The sequence below is a fragment of the Papilio polytes genome, unplaced genomic scaffold (genome assembly GCF_000836215.1).
Source record: "Papilio polytes unplaced genomic scaffold, Ppol_1.0 DF824002.1, whole genome shotgun sequence".
Lineage (NCBI taxonomy): Eukaryota > Metazoa > Arthropoda > Insecta > Lepidoptera > Papilionidae > Papilio > Papilio polytes.
The window spans coordinates 451,743-467,609 of record NW_013525202.1 but is presented as its reverse complement, the minus strand read 5'-3'; the positions used below and the strand labels follow the sequence as shown (position 1 = coordinate 467,609).

At 32.3% G+C, this 15,867-nt stretch overlaps 2 protein-coding genes and 1 long non-coding RNA gene across 3 annotated transcripts in view; 2 read left to right on the top strand and 1 right to left on the bottom strand.

Annotated features, from left to right (window-relative positions):
- Positions 1 to 3,473, top strand: part of LOC106101250 (protein hu-li tai shao) — a 63,160-nt gene extending 59,687 nt beyond the window's left edge. The window contains exons 21-24 of the mRNA XM_013280410.1: positions 162 to 200; positions 1,682 to 1,749; positions 2,229 to 2,371; positions 3,007 to 3,473. Of these exons, the coding sequence (XP_013135864.1) occupies positions 162 to 200; positions 1,682 to 1,749; positions 2,229 to 2,369 (248 nt within the window). The 3' untranslated portion in view covers positions 2,370 to 2,371; positions 3,007 to 3,473. The remainder of the gene's footprint in view (positions 1 to 161; positions 201 to 1,681; positions 1,750 to 2,228; positions 2,372 to 3,006) is intronic.
- Positions 3,474 to 6,439: 2,966 nt separating this feature from the next.
- Positions 6,440 to 7,852, top strand: LOC106101247. The gene is made up of 3 exons (XR_001225493.1): positions 6,440 to 6,574; positions 7,200 to 7,499; positions 7,754 to 7,852. It is a non-coding gene; the product is annotated as an uncharacterized LOC106101247 (long non-coding RNA).
- Positions 7,853 to 9,685: 1,833 nt separating this feature from the next.
- The window catches only part of LOC106101253 (zinc finger protein 420-like), a 10,609-nt gene continuing 4,427 nt past the window's right edge, over positions 9,686 to 15,867 (bottom strand). Inside the window, exons 3-10 of the mRNA XM_013280415.1 lie at positions 15,617 to 15,746; positions 14,695 to 14,762; positions 14,323 to 14,599; positions 12,855 to 13,117; positions 12,298 to 12,370; positions 11,804 to 12,068; positions 10,823 to 11,034; positions 9,686 to 10,574 (exon numbers count right to left, since the gene is read on the bottom strand). Of these exons, the coding sequence (XP_013135869.1) occupies positions 10,043 to 10,574; positions 10,823 to 11,034; positions 11,804 to 12,068; positions 12,298 to 12,370; positions 12,855 to 13,117; positions 14,323 to 14,599; positions 14,695 to 14,762; positions 15,617 to 15,746 (1,820 nt within the window). The 3' untranslated portion in view covers positions 9,686 to 10,042. The remainder of the gene's footprint in view (positions 10,575 to 10,822; positions 11,035 to 11,803; positions 12,069 to 12,297; positions 12,371 to 12,854; positions 13,118 to 14,322; positions 14,600 to 14,694; positions 14,763 to 15,616; positions 15,747 to 15,867) is intronic.

The following is a 15,867-nucleotide window of genomic DNA, read 5'->3' as shown; positions in this document are numbered from 1 at the left end:
GATGGATGGATGTTTGTTAGCGTTTGTAGCCTAAACTGCTGAACGGATCTCCATGAAATTTGGCACAGGTTTAGAGCATAGTCTGAAAGAACACATAGGCTTTTTCCCGGGAATAGTTATGGTTCCTGTTGGAATCATTAATTTAGTTTTTCAATGTTTACTCGATCATTCTGCAACTGTTCAACATATCTTATTGAAAGGCACAGATATAAAACGAAGTCTGGAGTACACATGGGATAAGGTTCATCCTCGAAAAATGTCCTGTTCTCGAGGGATACGTAGCTTTTTGTTATTTGTATAGTTCGTATGTTTTCTAATATCACGCGGACGAAGTCGCGGGCAACAGCTATACTAAATAAATTTGTCGCACTATAAGTTTTGGTAACTTAAGATGGTTTAATAAAAAAAATTGAAAATGTATGATTTTGGTTTTAAAAGCTCGGATTAGGTTTTTTTTTTAATTTCAAATAATTTTCTGTGTGTTTTTTAATAAATTTCTGTCTCGTATGTGTTTTAACGTTTGCATGTAATTGGGTTTTAGTAATAAAGTTTTTTTTATAATGCTGTTGTATTTTTATCGCTGTTTTATTTATGGGTTTTAATTTTGTATAATTTTTTTTATTTTAATTTTGTAAAAAACGTGGTGGTTTTGGCTGCAAGGACTGTTGACCTTGAGATTTGACATTGACTAATGACTTGCTTTTGTACAAGGTTAATCTAGCGTTACACTATTTATCATCCACTTGCCCTTATCCCTATAGAGGGTCAGCACAGTATGTGCTCCATACATCTCTATCAGTCATATCTGAATACACTCCTTTCTTAAGCACTCTTTCACACAATCCATGCTTTCTTCAGTCTTCCTCTTCCTTTGTCATCAGTCTTAACACTTTCAGGTTTATGTCCCCGTCTCGTAGCATAACATGATCACACACTATTTATGTATTAACTTAATTCGTAATTTTATTATTAAAACCTTAAAAAAAAGAGATTTTAACGTTAGCCAGTTCATGTATAGACTACATTTGATTTTTTAAAAGTGTTGCCTTAAAAATAAAATACGAATTTAAAATAATAAATCTGTAAATTCATAAGACTTCACTTAGCATGATGGAGTTTATTGGTTTCGGGTTTGGACTTTGTATATTAACAATAAAGGTGAGTTTGTTTGACAACCTGTCAAAAAATGGCGGGAAATTTTATCTTATAAATATGTAGCCTATAGATATCTTAGTTTGACGTCTTGTTAATTCTCCGAACGTCATTTTGTATGACAACACTTATATGTCCCACTACTGGCTGATAGAGACGTCACTGTCAGATAAGGTGACAAAATCCGATATTCCCATCACATTTTACACGATGGATTGTTGAATTTACAATTTGGTGGGACAGGCACTAAGGTATGCATAACAAAATCCTTTTTTCGTCTTTTTTTCATACCAAGGGCTTTTTTTTGGATACATTGTTAGTTTGAAAACTCCATTGCGACAAACCACAACTAGAAATGACGAATACCAAATAGACACAAAATATCGTTTATAGCCTGTCCATTTTTATAGATCGGTGTTCGGATTTGATATCTAGGTTGAATTTTTTTATCAGTATAATCCGCATTTCAAATTAAAAATGGTTGTTTTGTTGCAATAATATATTGTGAGGTTATGAATAATAATTTCAGGCGAACATACAGTGAACGGAGACCACTCTGATGCCCATCAAAGCACTTTCTCGCATAGCAGTAAAGAGGTAAGAATACTAGCTAATGTCCGTAACTTAATCCACGTAATAAATAGATAATTTTCTATGTCCAAGTGTCCTGGGCTCAACGCTGGAAATCGTGCGTCCACGAGTTGAGGGTTCAAAATTTTAAATGATTTCGAAGGCTTGCATATGTATGTCATAATGTGAAAATCAACAAAATACTACTAATATTATAAATACGAAAGTTTAGATGTTTGTTAGAGTTTGTAGCCTAAACTGTTGATCAGATCTCGATGAAATTTGCCATATTAGAGTATAGTCTGGAAGAACACAGGCTACTCATATCTTTTGAATTCCACGCGGACATCGCGGGCGAAAGCTAGTGCATAATAATTCCGACTAGAATTTAAAAGATACATTTTTGTATTGTTCCTACCTGTGATAGATTATTAAGGTCCAATTTAATGCAGTAAAATTAAAAAACATTTTGGGAACCTATCTGAAGTATTTTTTTCGTTATTCAGGGGTCGCCTTCTAAGGAAGTGTCCACTGAGGACTCTCCTAAGAAAGACAAGAAGAAGAAGAAAGGTCTAAGGACGCCGTCGTTCCTTAAAAAGAAGAAAGAAAAAAAGAAGGAAAAGACCAGCACGCCACAGCCCGCCTAGAGGTAAAAAAAATTAAAAATATTTTTTTTTACATTTTTTTAAAAACATTTTCGTTCCTAGATTGTTTTCATAGTAAACTAAACGTTTGTTATTTAAACTAGTATACATTATTTCATGTTCAAACGCTTTTTTTGTTTTTTTTTTTGTACAATCGCGCTACTCCACGGTGTTCCACTTATAAAATTGCCTTGTTCGTTGCAAAGACAAACTCCGCCTCTTACAAATAATTAGGTAACAATGAGTGCAAACGAAGGGATAATAAAAAGAAACAAGTCTTTTTTTCGGACAGATATTTATAAGCTGTGAAGAGTGTTAAGATTGATTGTGGATGCCTACAAAGGTAAAGGAAGACCGAAGAAAGTATGGATTGTATGAAAGATATGTTTAAGAAAGGAGTGTATTCAGATATGGTTGATAGAGATGTATGGAGCACATACTGTGCCGACCTCCATAGAGATAAGGGGATGTGTATTGTGAGTTTTTTTGTATTTCTTTTTCCGCGGCGTCTTAAAATGTTCAAACAATTGTAGCTATTATGGAACACCGACAGTTTCCCTGAGTGTACTCTTATGGCAGGCCACTTTATTTTTTAATTTGTTCAAATCTCTGTTTAAAAAATGTTTTTTTCTATTTCCAGATGTTACTCGGAAACAACACTGCCATGTCGCTTTCAAAATTCGTAATTAAGGGCAAAATTACAAATTCTACATTTATTTACTGCTTTACAGTTTTTTTTGGGTTATGGGTTGGGTTTGGACCCATAAGGAACCCATATTTGACCCACCTATCGGCGTAGCTATCACATGTCGCTTATTTGAGTAATTAAACTCAAAAGTCGAGTTTTGTCAATGTTGAGCAAATTCACAAAAAATGAGTAAAAATGCTAATACATTGACCGGAGATTTTTTCGAAAATATAATTGGTATCTGTCATTGACACAAAATTTGGATTCCTAACCGTCTTCCACTCTGTCCCCACGTGAGAATAGAAAGTTTCATCCGTCCCACTTTTTAGTAGCACGATTACCAGGTGACAGATGGAACCGTTATGAAATAAAATAAGTTCCAACCGTCCCCTCGTCGCGAAAGTTGGGACGGATGAAATTTTTTATTCTCACGTGGGGACAGACCGGGGTGACGGTTGGGAATAATTCCAAAATTTAATTTTTATTTTCACGTATATCAGAGAAAATCGCTTGTTTTACGTGAAAAGTAAAATTAATTTTTTTTTCAATGGCAGTTTAATTTTTTTTTAAAATAAAAAGTCTCCGGTCAGTGTGTCAGGAACTTTACTCACCAAAAAATTTTTTGACCAATTCTGCTCATAGAATAAGCGTTCTAGTTAAGGGCTATTTTAGATGACGTCTTATTTATTTGACATATAAAATGTTTTTTTTTATATATTTTTTCAATTTGACAAAAATTATATTATGACTTGCCAACAAAATCTTTTACGATTTTTTTATTATTTTTTTCGTTTCCGAATCTGACAGTTTTTGACGGAAAATATTTTTTATTTTTCGAAAAATGCTGTTCCCGTTTTGTGTAAAAAAATGGGAATATGCTAATTCCGCTATACTTATCTAATAGGTGGAAATGACTATTGGAATGAAGTGCTTTTGAAAAATTTTTAATTTTTTTAAATATTTTTCGACTTAAATTGTCGTTTCGGTTGGTGCATCGATTTTACCAGCATCAAATGCTTTTCGTGTTAGGGGATATAAAGGACCCCATGCCATTTGTGCTTTTAAAATTTAAATAAAACCACACTACATGCTCTTTGTCTAAAAAAACTCGTTTTAAACAACACTGGTACAAAAAAGGCATAAAATCGTGTGGGAAATAGCTTAACATAGACTATACATCTGTCAAAATTCCCGCCCAACTGTCAATCATAGACTATGCGCAGTTTTGACAGATGTTATGGTCAAATACAATTTATTATAAAAAAAATAATTTAGCACTATAATAAGGAGTTATTGGCTAGCTATTATAGTTTTTTTTAAATCTATTTATTTTATTCAAAATTTCACTTCAATGTGGCGATGTTTTTTTAATATTGACAAAATATAGTTAGTAGTACAGTATGATTTATGTAAGTACATAAACGCATTTAAAATCTATATAGGGCTTTTTCCGCCATGTTGAAGGGAATGTATGTTGTTTTGGGCCCAAATATTATAATATAGATATATAACATATAGATATTTTCGGAGCACAAATCGATGTCTTTCTATGTTGCCCGCGACTTTGTTCACGAAATATTAAGATAAAAAAAATCCTATAATATGCCCGTCTATGTCGGCTAACTTTAGTCCCTTTCCATTTCCACCCTTTTCTTAAGAGGAAAGGAAGGGAAGGAAAAGTGTATTTGACGGTGGAGACGCATAGGAAGGGGAAATGTCCTCTTTATGTGCGTCTCCGTCAATAAAGGGTAGGCAACGCTGAATTGCGGATGTTTGTGCAGCGGTGGCTTTCCATTTCGGTGGATTCAGGCCGCTTGCGAGTTTGCCATCTTATTTTTATAAAAAAAGCTACCCTTAAGTGAAAGTTCGGTCGAAATAGGCCCAGCTTTGGAGATTACCCGGAACTAACTCTTGCAGACAGACAGACAAAATTTAAATGCGATTTTCGTTATTACCAACGCAAATACATCTTCCCGAAATCTGAAAATTTCTTCTGGCCTTACAGACACTCCAATTTTATTAACTAGCTGTTCCCGTGCGGCTTCATCGGCATGAAATAATGAAAAATTTATTTTATTGTTTACATTTGTTAAATTATCAATTGCAAATGTCAAAATGACATGACCTTGACAATCTTGCTTTCTTGATGTTGGCAATAACTTTAGTCTCTGTCCCACATTAGAGTTTTTATCCAAAATATTTACCCCCTAAGTTTAATGGCGTTAAAATATATCGCCTAAAGCGTGACATAAGTGTAGGGTTTTTTATTGAAAAAAGAATTATTCAAAAATATGCTGTAATTGCTGACATCTTAGGTAACAAAGTGTGTGTTTACGCTTTATTATAATAGTGTAAACTCCGTCTATAGTTTATATATCTATATAAATATATATATATTTTATTTTGTCATGTAAGGCCCATCAATTTGACATTACCTAGAAATAGTCTAGAGTTGTTAAAATGGCAAGTTGAATTTTTTTATTATCACGTTATATGGGATTTATTAATTTTTATCCTGTATTTATATGTAAGTATTTTTTAAATAATGTTTGAAATTTGTGGACACTGGCATATTATGCGACTTGTAACTTTTAATTCAAAATAAATTATTAGTTTTAAAACTGTCTCTTATTTACCTTACGAATGTTGCCAGTTGTGCTGATTTTTTAGTTTAAAAGATTTTATTTGTATCATGTATTTTTTTATTTTTTAAAATATATGCTGTTTGGAAGATTTATTATGGAATGTGTTGTTTCATTTTTACCACTGCTACAAAAAGGCTTTGAAAACTAGCAAAATTTTTTACTCTAGGCTCTTGAGACTTCGTCACCGTGAAATAAAAAAAAATATGAAAACAGTATAAACATAGCCTAATCACATTGGTGCATGACGAGATGCGAAACCTAAGAAATCTACAGGAGATTGCAAGGCAAATGCTTAAACCACAGCCACCGACTTTCTGCTCTATCTATATAATAAAGAGGAAATATTTGAATTTTTCTATATACCTAAATAACTCAAAAAACTGCTGAGAGTATTTCAAAAATTCCTTCACTATTGTTGAAAATTAAAAGATAACTAAGGGTAATCGTTTCTCAAAGGCCTTCGCTAATATTTTTTTTTTCTTATAAATGGAACCGATAATTAAAAATGTATTCGGATAATATAACAGTTTAAATATGCATCTACGCACATTATTTTTTTCAAGATTATACACTTTACGATCTCGAGCTCGATATAATTTACACGGAAAAATGCCTGTTTTTCGGATTTCCTGGGTACGCCTTGCCTTAAGCACGAAATACCACGACGTAAAGCTCCTTTATTTATATAGGTGCATATTTGAAGAAATTTAATCTGTGGTCGTTATATTTTAAGAAAAATAGTTTTGACATTTATCTGATGGAGTTGTCCTAAATTATACGTTTTTTTTTGTTAAGATTTAAATTATAAAGATGTATATTCAACAAGAAATAGTTAAGACGCGATGAACTGTCCGGTACAAGTATGGAGAATGCAGGTTATAAATAATTTGTTATAAACGATATTAACATGAGAAACAAATCTGTTTCAGCGTATTTTCGTACCATCAACACAAAAAACCTTTAAAGGACATATAAATAAAGTCAATGTTGACTGGATTAGATTTTATCGTAATTATATTAATGACCAAACACATTCCTGCCTTGTACACTCAGCTTAAACGTATACGCTACTTTCCAAACTTGTATAATATTAGTTGAAAGCATTTTTTTTATAACATAAGGTGGCAAACGAGCAAGCGGCCAACTGAATCCGCCGAAATACTGAAGCAACCGTTACCCGTATACATCCGCAATTGCATATGCGTTTATGCGTTACCTAATTTTGATCGACGGAGAAGACGCGCATAATAAGGATATTTCCCCTTTGCGTCTCCTCCACCGTCAAATTCACTTTCTCTTACCATTCTTTCCTCTTAAAAGGATAAGGGACTTAAATTATCTAGGATAGCACACTTCATACTTCGACCTTTAAGCAATGTATTCTCATTGTAAATGAAAGTAGTGACATCTGCGATTCCTGAATTGGTCCAGACCTGGCGAGGCCTAAAGTAGATGTTTAAATGTTAAATTAAGATGCCAATTTATAAAATATACTTCCAGTTGCTACCGTCAAACGATAAGAAAGACAATTGTGAGTATAAACGACGTAAAATCAAGAAAGTGAAGAGCGGGAAATTGTCGAGTGTGTGTAAAGCCGCGCCGAACCATCTGTCAGAATTTGCCGGCGCTTTAATGGATTATTTCTGTGAAGTAGGCAAATTGATTTCTTGCGAACGGGATACACAAGTTTATGACACATTATTGGAATTATTACGTATTGTAACAATACTAGGACAGGACATTTTTATCATTATCAAATGTTTTTGCCGCTGCTGTCAACGGCTGATGAATAAAAGAAAGGTTTGCTTTGTTTGATTTTTTGACAGTTGACGTTTCTATTTTGTGTGTCTATTGTCTATGCCTGTGATTTAAAAAATCCTAATGTTTTTATGTGTTTTTACTATTTTTTATATGCCTCATGTTACTAATTATTAATTTAAAGTTAGATTTATCTTTGTTAATATTGTAATCTTGGGTTCGACTCCTAGATGGTAATAGGTATAATTTTTATAGATACATTTTTAAGTATTTCACAGATGTTTTGTGCGTTGCAGGGTCTACAAAATTGCTTAAAAAACTTAACAGCACATTATTTGCATGAAAATCGAGAAAACTGTTCTGTTGTGTCAAGTGAAGATTTATCGTAATTTATTGTCTATTGTTTTATTTCTGAACCAAAATGCATCTTTAAAAAAAATACAAACGAATTGAGTACCTCCTTCTTTTGGGGAATCGGTCAAAAAAATACTAACAATTAACAGATATCTCTGCTCCAATGGGCTATAAGCCTATACTTTGTGCCTATTTGATTTTCGCAATTTTGACGCCGACGGTAGCATTGTGGGAAACTCGAATTTCCATATAGTAGGAGGAAGATGAATTCGTCCTTACTCTAAATTATTTTTCTAGCTTTTTACTAACTTTCACCGCTTCACAACTCTGCATGGAATAAATTCCCGTTTCGCGACTCCTTGCATATAATTAAAAAAAATACGTACTCTATGTGTTCCAGACTACATCTATGCCAAATTTCATCGAAATCCGATTTAAAGTTTAAGCTACAAATTTATATTTATAAATGCAGAGAGGGAAAAATAAAACAATCATATAAAACTTAATTTATTTAATAATCTATACAAGAATCAACAACCTCCGTGAAAACATAACCTAAAATAATTCGATCCAATGAAAAACATTTCTAAAGTAACAAACACCTTAAAAGAATTATAAACTACAATTTATTGCTATTTCCAAATTGTCTCACGCCCTAATAATAAAAATCTACGGCATATATAATTCTTATTGGAAAAATACAAACAGATCTACGGATATCATTATGACCTTCAAAGTGGCGCGAACGACTGACATGTTCTTTCTCTGTCCCACTTATTGCTTTTGCAGTCTTTCTCGCTCACTCTTCATTTAAATACAACAAAAGCCAATATTAAATAATTAAATTTGTGATATAACAAATAATAAAAGTATCAAGTTTGTTCGTATTTTCGTTATTTCATATACAAATTCTTGAAATTACGCATTAAAAAAAATAGGCAATAAAACGCCAACACTTAATTGACATTTGCATTTTTTTTATTTTAAAAGACAAAACACATTGTCATTCAGCCAAAAAATAACCTTATTTCAAATTGTAATAAAAATATTTGAATTTAATATAGAAATTATATAAATAATATGGTATAAAATGTTTACTATTGGAACAATCAATTACATTTTTTTTAATCCTAACGGATTTTTTTTTCACAAAAAGTCATTGTCATTCTGCCAAATAAAAAAAGTAGAAAAAACGACAATTTAGCAACATTGTGATGATTAAAATAAAATATTTACATACATATAACAATATATTCTTTAACAAAACTTATTATCACACTAAGTACTGGCAAGTTATTTTCTATAAAAAAAGAAATTGTTCCTTTTTAAATTAGCATCTAAAAAGTCCTTTTAATAGTCAAAAGGACTAAAATAATACGATATGAATTTAGAATTCATGATTTCCAACTTTATTTCAACACAATAAGTACTATTTTACAAAAAATGTGCTTAAAAAACCTACCTATAATTTCTAGACCCGTTTACCGTTAACATTTTCGCGGTTTACACTCAGCCAGTACAGTCGCGAAAGCTTGTATTGACTCACTGGCGTGTGAACTATGCCAGTTGAAGCCAATGCTGTCCTTGCGCGTTACAAACCAACTGTGCTGGTAAATTGTAAAGCGCATAGTCCGACAAAAATATCTGACTACCCACAAATTTAATTATGACAGTTAACTGACGCAAACAATCACTTTTTGTGATATTTTCTATGTCCATGCTGTTTTCATATATTTTACCAAACGATAGTAGCTTTAGGCGATATGCTTTGACTATTTTTCGTCAGATTGTAATCGTCAATTCATAAAATGGAGAAAAATGTCGACAATTTATCGCCGATTGTATTTCTCTTATAAAAAACACATTTTTTAAATAAAAAAATGTCATTTTTTCACATAAAAAATAGCCTTTTTTAAGTAAAATAAATAATTTCTTAGTTATAGTCAAACAAAGTGTAGTAAGAACGCTGTTATCTGTTCTTAGTAAATTTTTAGTTTAAAAAAAAATGGGAACAATCTGCAGATATTCAGTAACAAGCAAAAAAACCGTTCAAATTGAGAACGCTTTTTTTAAATAAGCAAAAAATGACATAAAAAACAGTCTACAGTACAGACAAGGCTCTTGTGACATTGTCAGTAAGCTATCATAATTGGATTCGACTTAAACCAATTCGGATATCCGACAAAATATACAAAAAATCAAAATTTTTTGATTTTTTTTCCCAAAAAACCTTAAACAGTTTGCCCTAACCCGTTAATTACCCCAAATTGTTTATCAAGCGTGAAGTTTTCAGCCCCATGTATTGTCCTAATATGAATTCTTAAATAACTAGGTCTTGTAAAAAATTTGTAACAAATATGACATTGATATTTTTTCAAACCGCTATGTGTTTCTAAATGCCTTTTCAATTTACCCCGTGTAATAAAACCTTTCCCGCATTGCTGACAAATGTATGGCTTTTCTTTAGTATGTGTAAAACTGTGTAATTTCAAATAATAATGTAATTTAAAACTCTTACTGCAAACTTGACAGATATGTTTTTTTTCTTCGATTTTTTCATCATCATCCAAAGCTATTTTCGATCCGTGGCTTTTCAAATGTTCCTCTAAATAGAAAAAATGCTGAAAAACTTGTCCACAAATATTGCATTTTTTATTTTGTTCGTCTGTCGATGTTTTCACACCGGATTCAGGATATTTCGGTATCCGACGTGCATTTTGCAAGACCATAGCTAATATTTCATTTCTGTTAGCTTCGACTATTCTGTAAAACAAAAAAAACATCATTAGAGACAAAAAATATTTAAAAAAAATCACTAAATAATAGACTTTAAATCAGAAAAACTCATATTTTCAAAAAAAAAGCCCGAAAAAATAAAAAAAATATAAAAATCGTTAAAAAATCCAAAAAAAAAATGATATTTTTCAGACAAATGATGGGGGTTTTCGCTATTTTAGCGACATAAAGTGGCAATATAGAGGTTAAACATCTAAAAAATAGAAAAAACTCACAATCCTTCCTTTTGATGTGTAACTAAATGCATTTTGATGTGATATTTAGTATTAAACATGTGCGCACAGACAGGACACTCGTATCTGACCACGTACTGGTCCGCTCTGTGAGTTGCTATGTGCTTCTCCAGTTTACGAGATGAAGGGAAACTTTTTGAACAAATATCGCAAGTGTACTCTTTATCTGTTGTATGATGCTTTCTATGGTACATCTGGAATAGAAAAGAAGAAACAATACTAGGTTATTTGCATTTTTTTACACGAAAAATTAAAAAAATATAATAAAAAATGATTCTATGTCAGTCAGTGGTAATGTACCTTTCTAATAGTGAAAGATTTTTTGAAATAATTACATTATTTTTTGAGTTTATTAGTAACATACTAAAATAAAAACCTTTCCATTCTAATATTAGTATCGATTAGGGCGAGAAAGAATTATTTACAAACAGTAGTACAATTTAAAAACAGTAGAGAAGTCAAAATAATTCAATTTGACTAAATCCATAGAAAATAACATTATCAGTGACATTTTTTTAGAAGTCTAATAAATACAATTTCTTTTTTGTTTTTTTTTTTTGTGACTAAATGGCCGCTGTTTGCCCTGAAGAGGTATTACAGCTCCACCGGTATTGAGGTGGCCGAGCGCATGGCGCTTAGCCTAAACCTCGTTTATGAGTAACTAAGCTCTAGGACTCCCTCAGGAGCCTCGACACGAGCCGTTACTTCTTTATAATCACCTGATTATACAAACTTGGGAGTCTAGTAATAAGTAAACTTCACAAACATAAAATTAAAATACTATTTATAATAGCGCCATCTATTATTGAAAAAATGCAATAATTAACTATTTATTCCCACCAATAGATGGCGTTGTAACTAAATTCAGCTATTAACTATTTTTTTAATTATAAGATTTTAAAAAAAGGTAAAAATTATGTATTACTTTGGCTGTAAAATTGACTTAATTTTAAGGTAACTTACCATAGTTTCCCGTTTTTTATAAGTTTTTCCGCATAACGTGCATAAATATGCCCTCGGACCTTCGTGTGTCGCCTCATGGACCTTCAGAGACTCTTCATCATCCATCTTCATCAGGCAGAAGTGGCATTTCAGCACTAGCTCCTCACCAGCATGAGATTTCTTGTGCACTTGTAGTGTTGCCAGATGTAGGAATCTTTTGTGGCAGTACTCACAAGCGTGGGGTCGATTTTTTTTCAATCTTTGATTGGATTTTTTCTTTATACCGCTAATAAAATTACTAGTAATTAGGATTACAGTATTATTGTCTTATGTAAAAAAAAACCTTTTTCATCGCGAATTAATACGTAAAAAGTTTAAAAAAAATTACTAAGATAGCCTGTTACCATAAAAAAACCTAAACTCTTTGAAAAATAAAATAAATATAGTAATTACAACAATTTGTATGAAAATGTAATTTGTATTTTGTATGAAAACGTTATTAAAAAAATACTTACTCCTTGATTTTTTTATTTTTCTTCACATCAGTACCTACATCTGAATTTATTTCCAATTTCATAGCTGGATCATCTAAAAAGCGTAAAAAAAGAGGATAAAACATCATTAAGAGTAACTTTAAAAACAGTCACTAGAAGCAATATTTTAGTTTAAAAAACATAAAAAAAAAACAAAAAATTTGGAAAAAATATCATTTTTTTGTTTAATCCTTTCTTATACTAATTTTTTTTTTTACTTTTTGTATTTTTTTATCTATACTATTATAATAAAGCGTAAACACACTTCTTTGTTGCCTAAGATGTCAGCAATTACAGCATATTTTTGAATAATTCTTTTTTTAATAAAAAGCCCTACACTTACGTCACGCTTTAGGCTATATAAATTCACGCCATTTAATTTAGGGGGTAAATATTTTGGATAAAACCCTAATGTGGGAAAGAGACCATCAGTTGCTGCCAACATCAAGGAAGTAAGATTGCCAAGGTCATATTTTTTGGACATTTGCTATTGATAATTTGACAAAACAGCTAGTTTTTTTATATTTTTTTCAACTTACCTAAACTTTCAGAGTGCGTTAAGACATGTCGATGCATTTTACTCGCTGTAATAAATCCACGATCACATATATAACATTTAAATGGTCTTTCCCCTGTATGTGTCCTCATATGTATTTGTAAATAAGATTGGGAGCTTATTGTTTTTTCACATATTTCACATTTTATAGGCGTATCTGGTTTTTCACGCTTTTTATGCGGCGGTGAATCTATTTTTGGTGACGCTGCCCATGTATTTGATGGAAAATAATCGCTATCTGAACAGCTGGGAAAAAATATAAAAAATTACTAATATTATAAAATTTGTATGGATGTTTGTTAGAGTAGCCTAAACAGCTGAAAGGATCTCGATGAGTCATAGATGTAGTCAGAAAAACATAGGCTAGTTATTTTTTTTAGACGAAGTCGAACGAAAGCTAGTTTTTGACCGACTTTCCAAAAGAAGGAGGTACGCAAGTCGTTCGTACGTTTTTTTTTTGTGTGTTACGGCATAACTCCGCCGCTAGTGGACCGATTTTGATATTTCTTTTTTTATCCGAAAGGTAATGCTTGCAGGTGGGTCCCATTTATAAAAAAAAATGTAACAAAAATGTAATTGAAGACATTTTTTACTATCAAACTAACTTTTACCCGCGACTCCTTCTATGAGCAATTAAAAAAACCACAGTATTTATGCTATGTGTTCTTACATCCATCCAAACTTTCGCATTTATATTAGTAACAAATGTCTCAAATGAATTGTCAACTGTCACTTCTATATCTTTGTTTCGTTGTAATACAATTTTATTTACTAGCTGTTGTTCACGACTTCGTCTATATGAAATTAAAAAATACAGCCTATGTTTTTAGGGATAACATAGCTTTTTAATTTTGAAAGAATTTTTGAAATCGGCTCAGTTTTTGAGTTATTTCAATACATGCAAAAATATAAATCTTTTCTGTTTATATAAACACTAGCTTTCAACGCGACTCCGTCCGTTTTGAATTAACAATAAAAAAAGCGAGTAGCCTATGTGTTCCAGACTATCCTCTACATCTATACCAAATTTCATCGAAATCCGTTCAACAGTTTAGGCTACAATCTAACAAACATCCATCTAGACTTTCGCATTTATATTAGTACGAGCTGTTGCCCGCGACTTCGTCCGCGTGGTATTAGAAAACATACGAACTATATAAATTACAAGCTACGTATCCCTCGGGAACCGGACACCTCGGGGATGAACCTTACCCCATGTGTACTCCAGACTTTGTTTTATTGTGCCTTTCAATAAGATATGTTGAACCGTTGCAGAATGATCGAGTAAACATTAAAAAACTAAATTAATCCCACGGGAACCGTAACTATTCCCTGAAAAAAGTAGCCTATGTGTTCTTCCAGACTATGCTCTAAACCTGTGCCAAATTTCATCGAGATCCGTTCAGCCGTAACTTTCGCATTTATAATATTAGTAAGATGAGATTTCTTACCTGTCTTGTATATCCCCTTTGACATCTGAATTATATCCATCCGAGTCTATTTCTTTTTTAATTTCCGTGTCTATTATTCCTTTAGGCATTTCCACGACCACTGTTAAACTGTTCACAGCATTATCTATCGGTTTGATAATCTCTTTAATATTAGGATATTTACAATCATCTATCGGCCAATCTTCCCATAATTTCTCACTTTTCTCTTGTGGTTCGTCAGTTTTTATTTGCAATTGCTCTTCAAGTTCTTTCAAATAAGGCAATATCGCATTATAATCTGTAAAAAAATACAATAAATAACGCCCTGGGTGCATTACGCCCTCCTTTTAGAAAATGAGACTTTAGAATCCGACTCAAAGGACCAATACATACCGTACGGTTCCCCTTCTAACTTATCTTCTGGATGTTTCTTATCAAAATGTTTTGTTAGATATTCAAACCTGGAAAAACGAGAATAGGCCTCTTATGTACAGTATTAACTTTTTTTTTATTTTATTGGAATCATAAATTTAAATCTATACTATAATAATAAAGCGTACACACACTTACATGCTTTAGGCTACATATTTTCATGCCATTAAACTTAGGGGGTAAATATTTTGTATAAAAACCCTAATGTGGGAAAGAGACCATTAGTTGCTGTCAACATCAAGGAAGCAAGATTGCCAAGGTTTGTCATGTCATTTTGACATTTGCTATTGATAATTTGACACATGTAAACAATAAAATAAAATTTTCATAATTTCATGTGGATTAAACCGCAGGGGAACAGCTAGTGTATATCTATACTAATATTGTAAAGAGGAATGATTTGTAGTTTTGTAAGTATTGAGTTAACTCAAAAACTACTGGGGCGATTTTAAAATCTTTCACCATTAGAAAGGTAATTTATCTGTGAGTAACATAGGCTATTTTTTTCATTATATTTCAATTTCACGCGGGCGAAGTCGCAACCCAGCAATACCACGACCACACAAAACAGGTGTGAAGTGGAAGCGATTCCGCGTACAGTCTGATGAGTGTGGTGCCGGAGGCCTAATTTTAGTCTCTTTCCCTTTCCACCCTTTTCTTAAGAAGGATGGGAAGGAAAAGTGTATTTGACGGTGGAGACGCATAGGAAGGAAATGTCCTCTTTATGTGCGTCTCCGTCAATGAAGGGTAGGCAGCGCTGTAATTGCAGATGTCATATGCAGCGGTCTCTTTACATTTCTGTGGATTCAAGCCGCTTGTTTGCTACCTTATATTATAAAAAAGCACAGTTAGTTAATAATATAGTTATTTTATAGTAACTCACCTAGAGAAGTATTTGTAACATATTCTGCACTGGTGTCGGATAGCTAGATGGATTCTCTTGTTATGTCTTCCGAGCTTGCTGGCTGTGATAAAACATTGACCGCACTCCTCACATGTGTAGGGTTTTTCATCTGAAAATATATAAATTATACCTCACTAGCTGTTGCCCGCGACTTCGTCCGCGTGGCGTTAGAAAATATACGAACTATATAAATAACAAAAAGCTACGTATCCCTCGGGAACCGGACATTT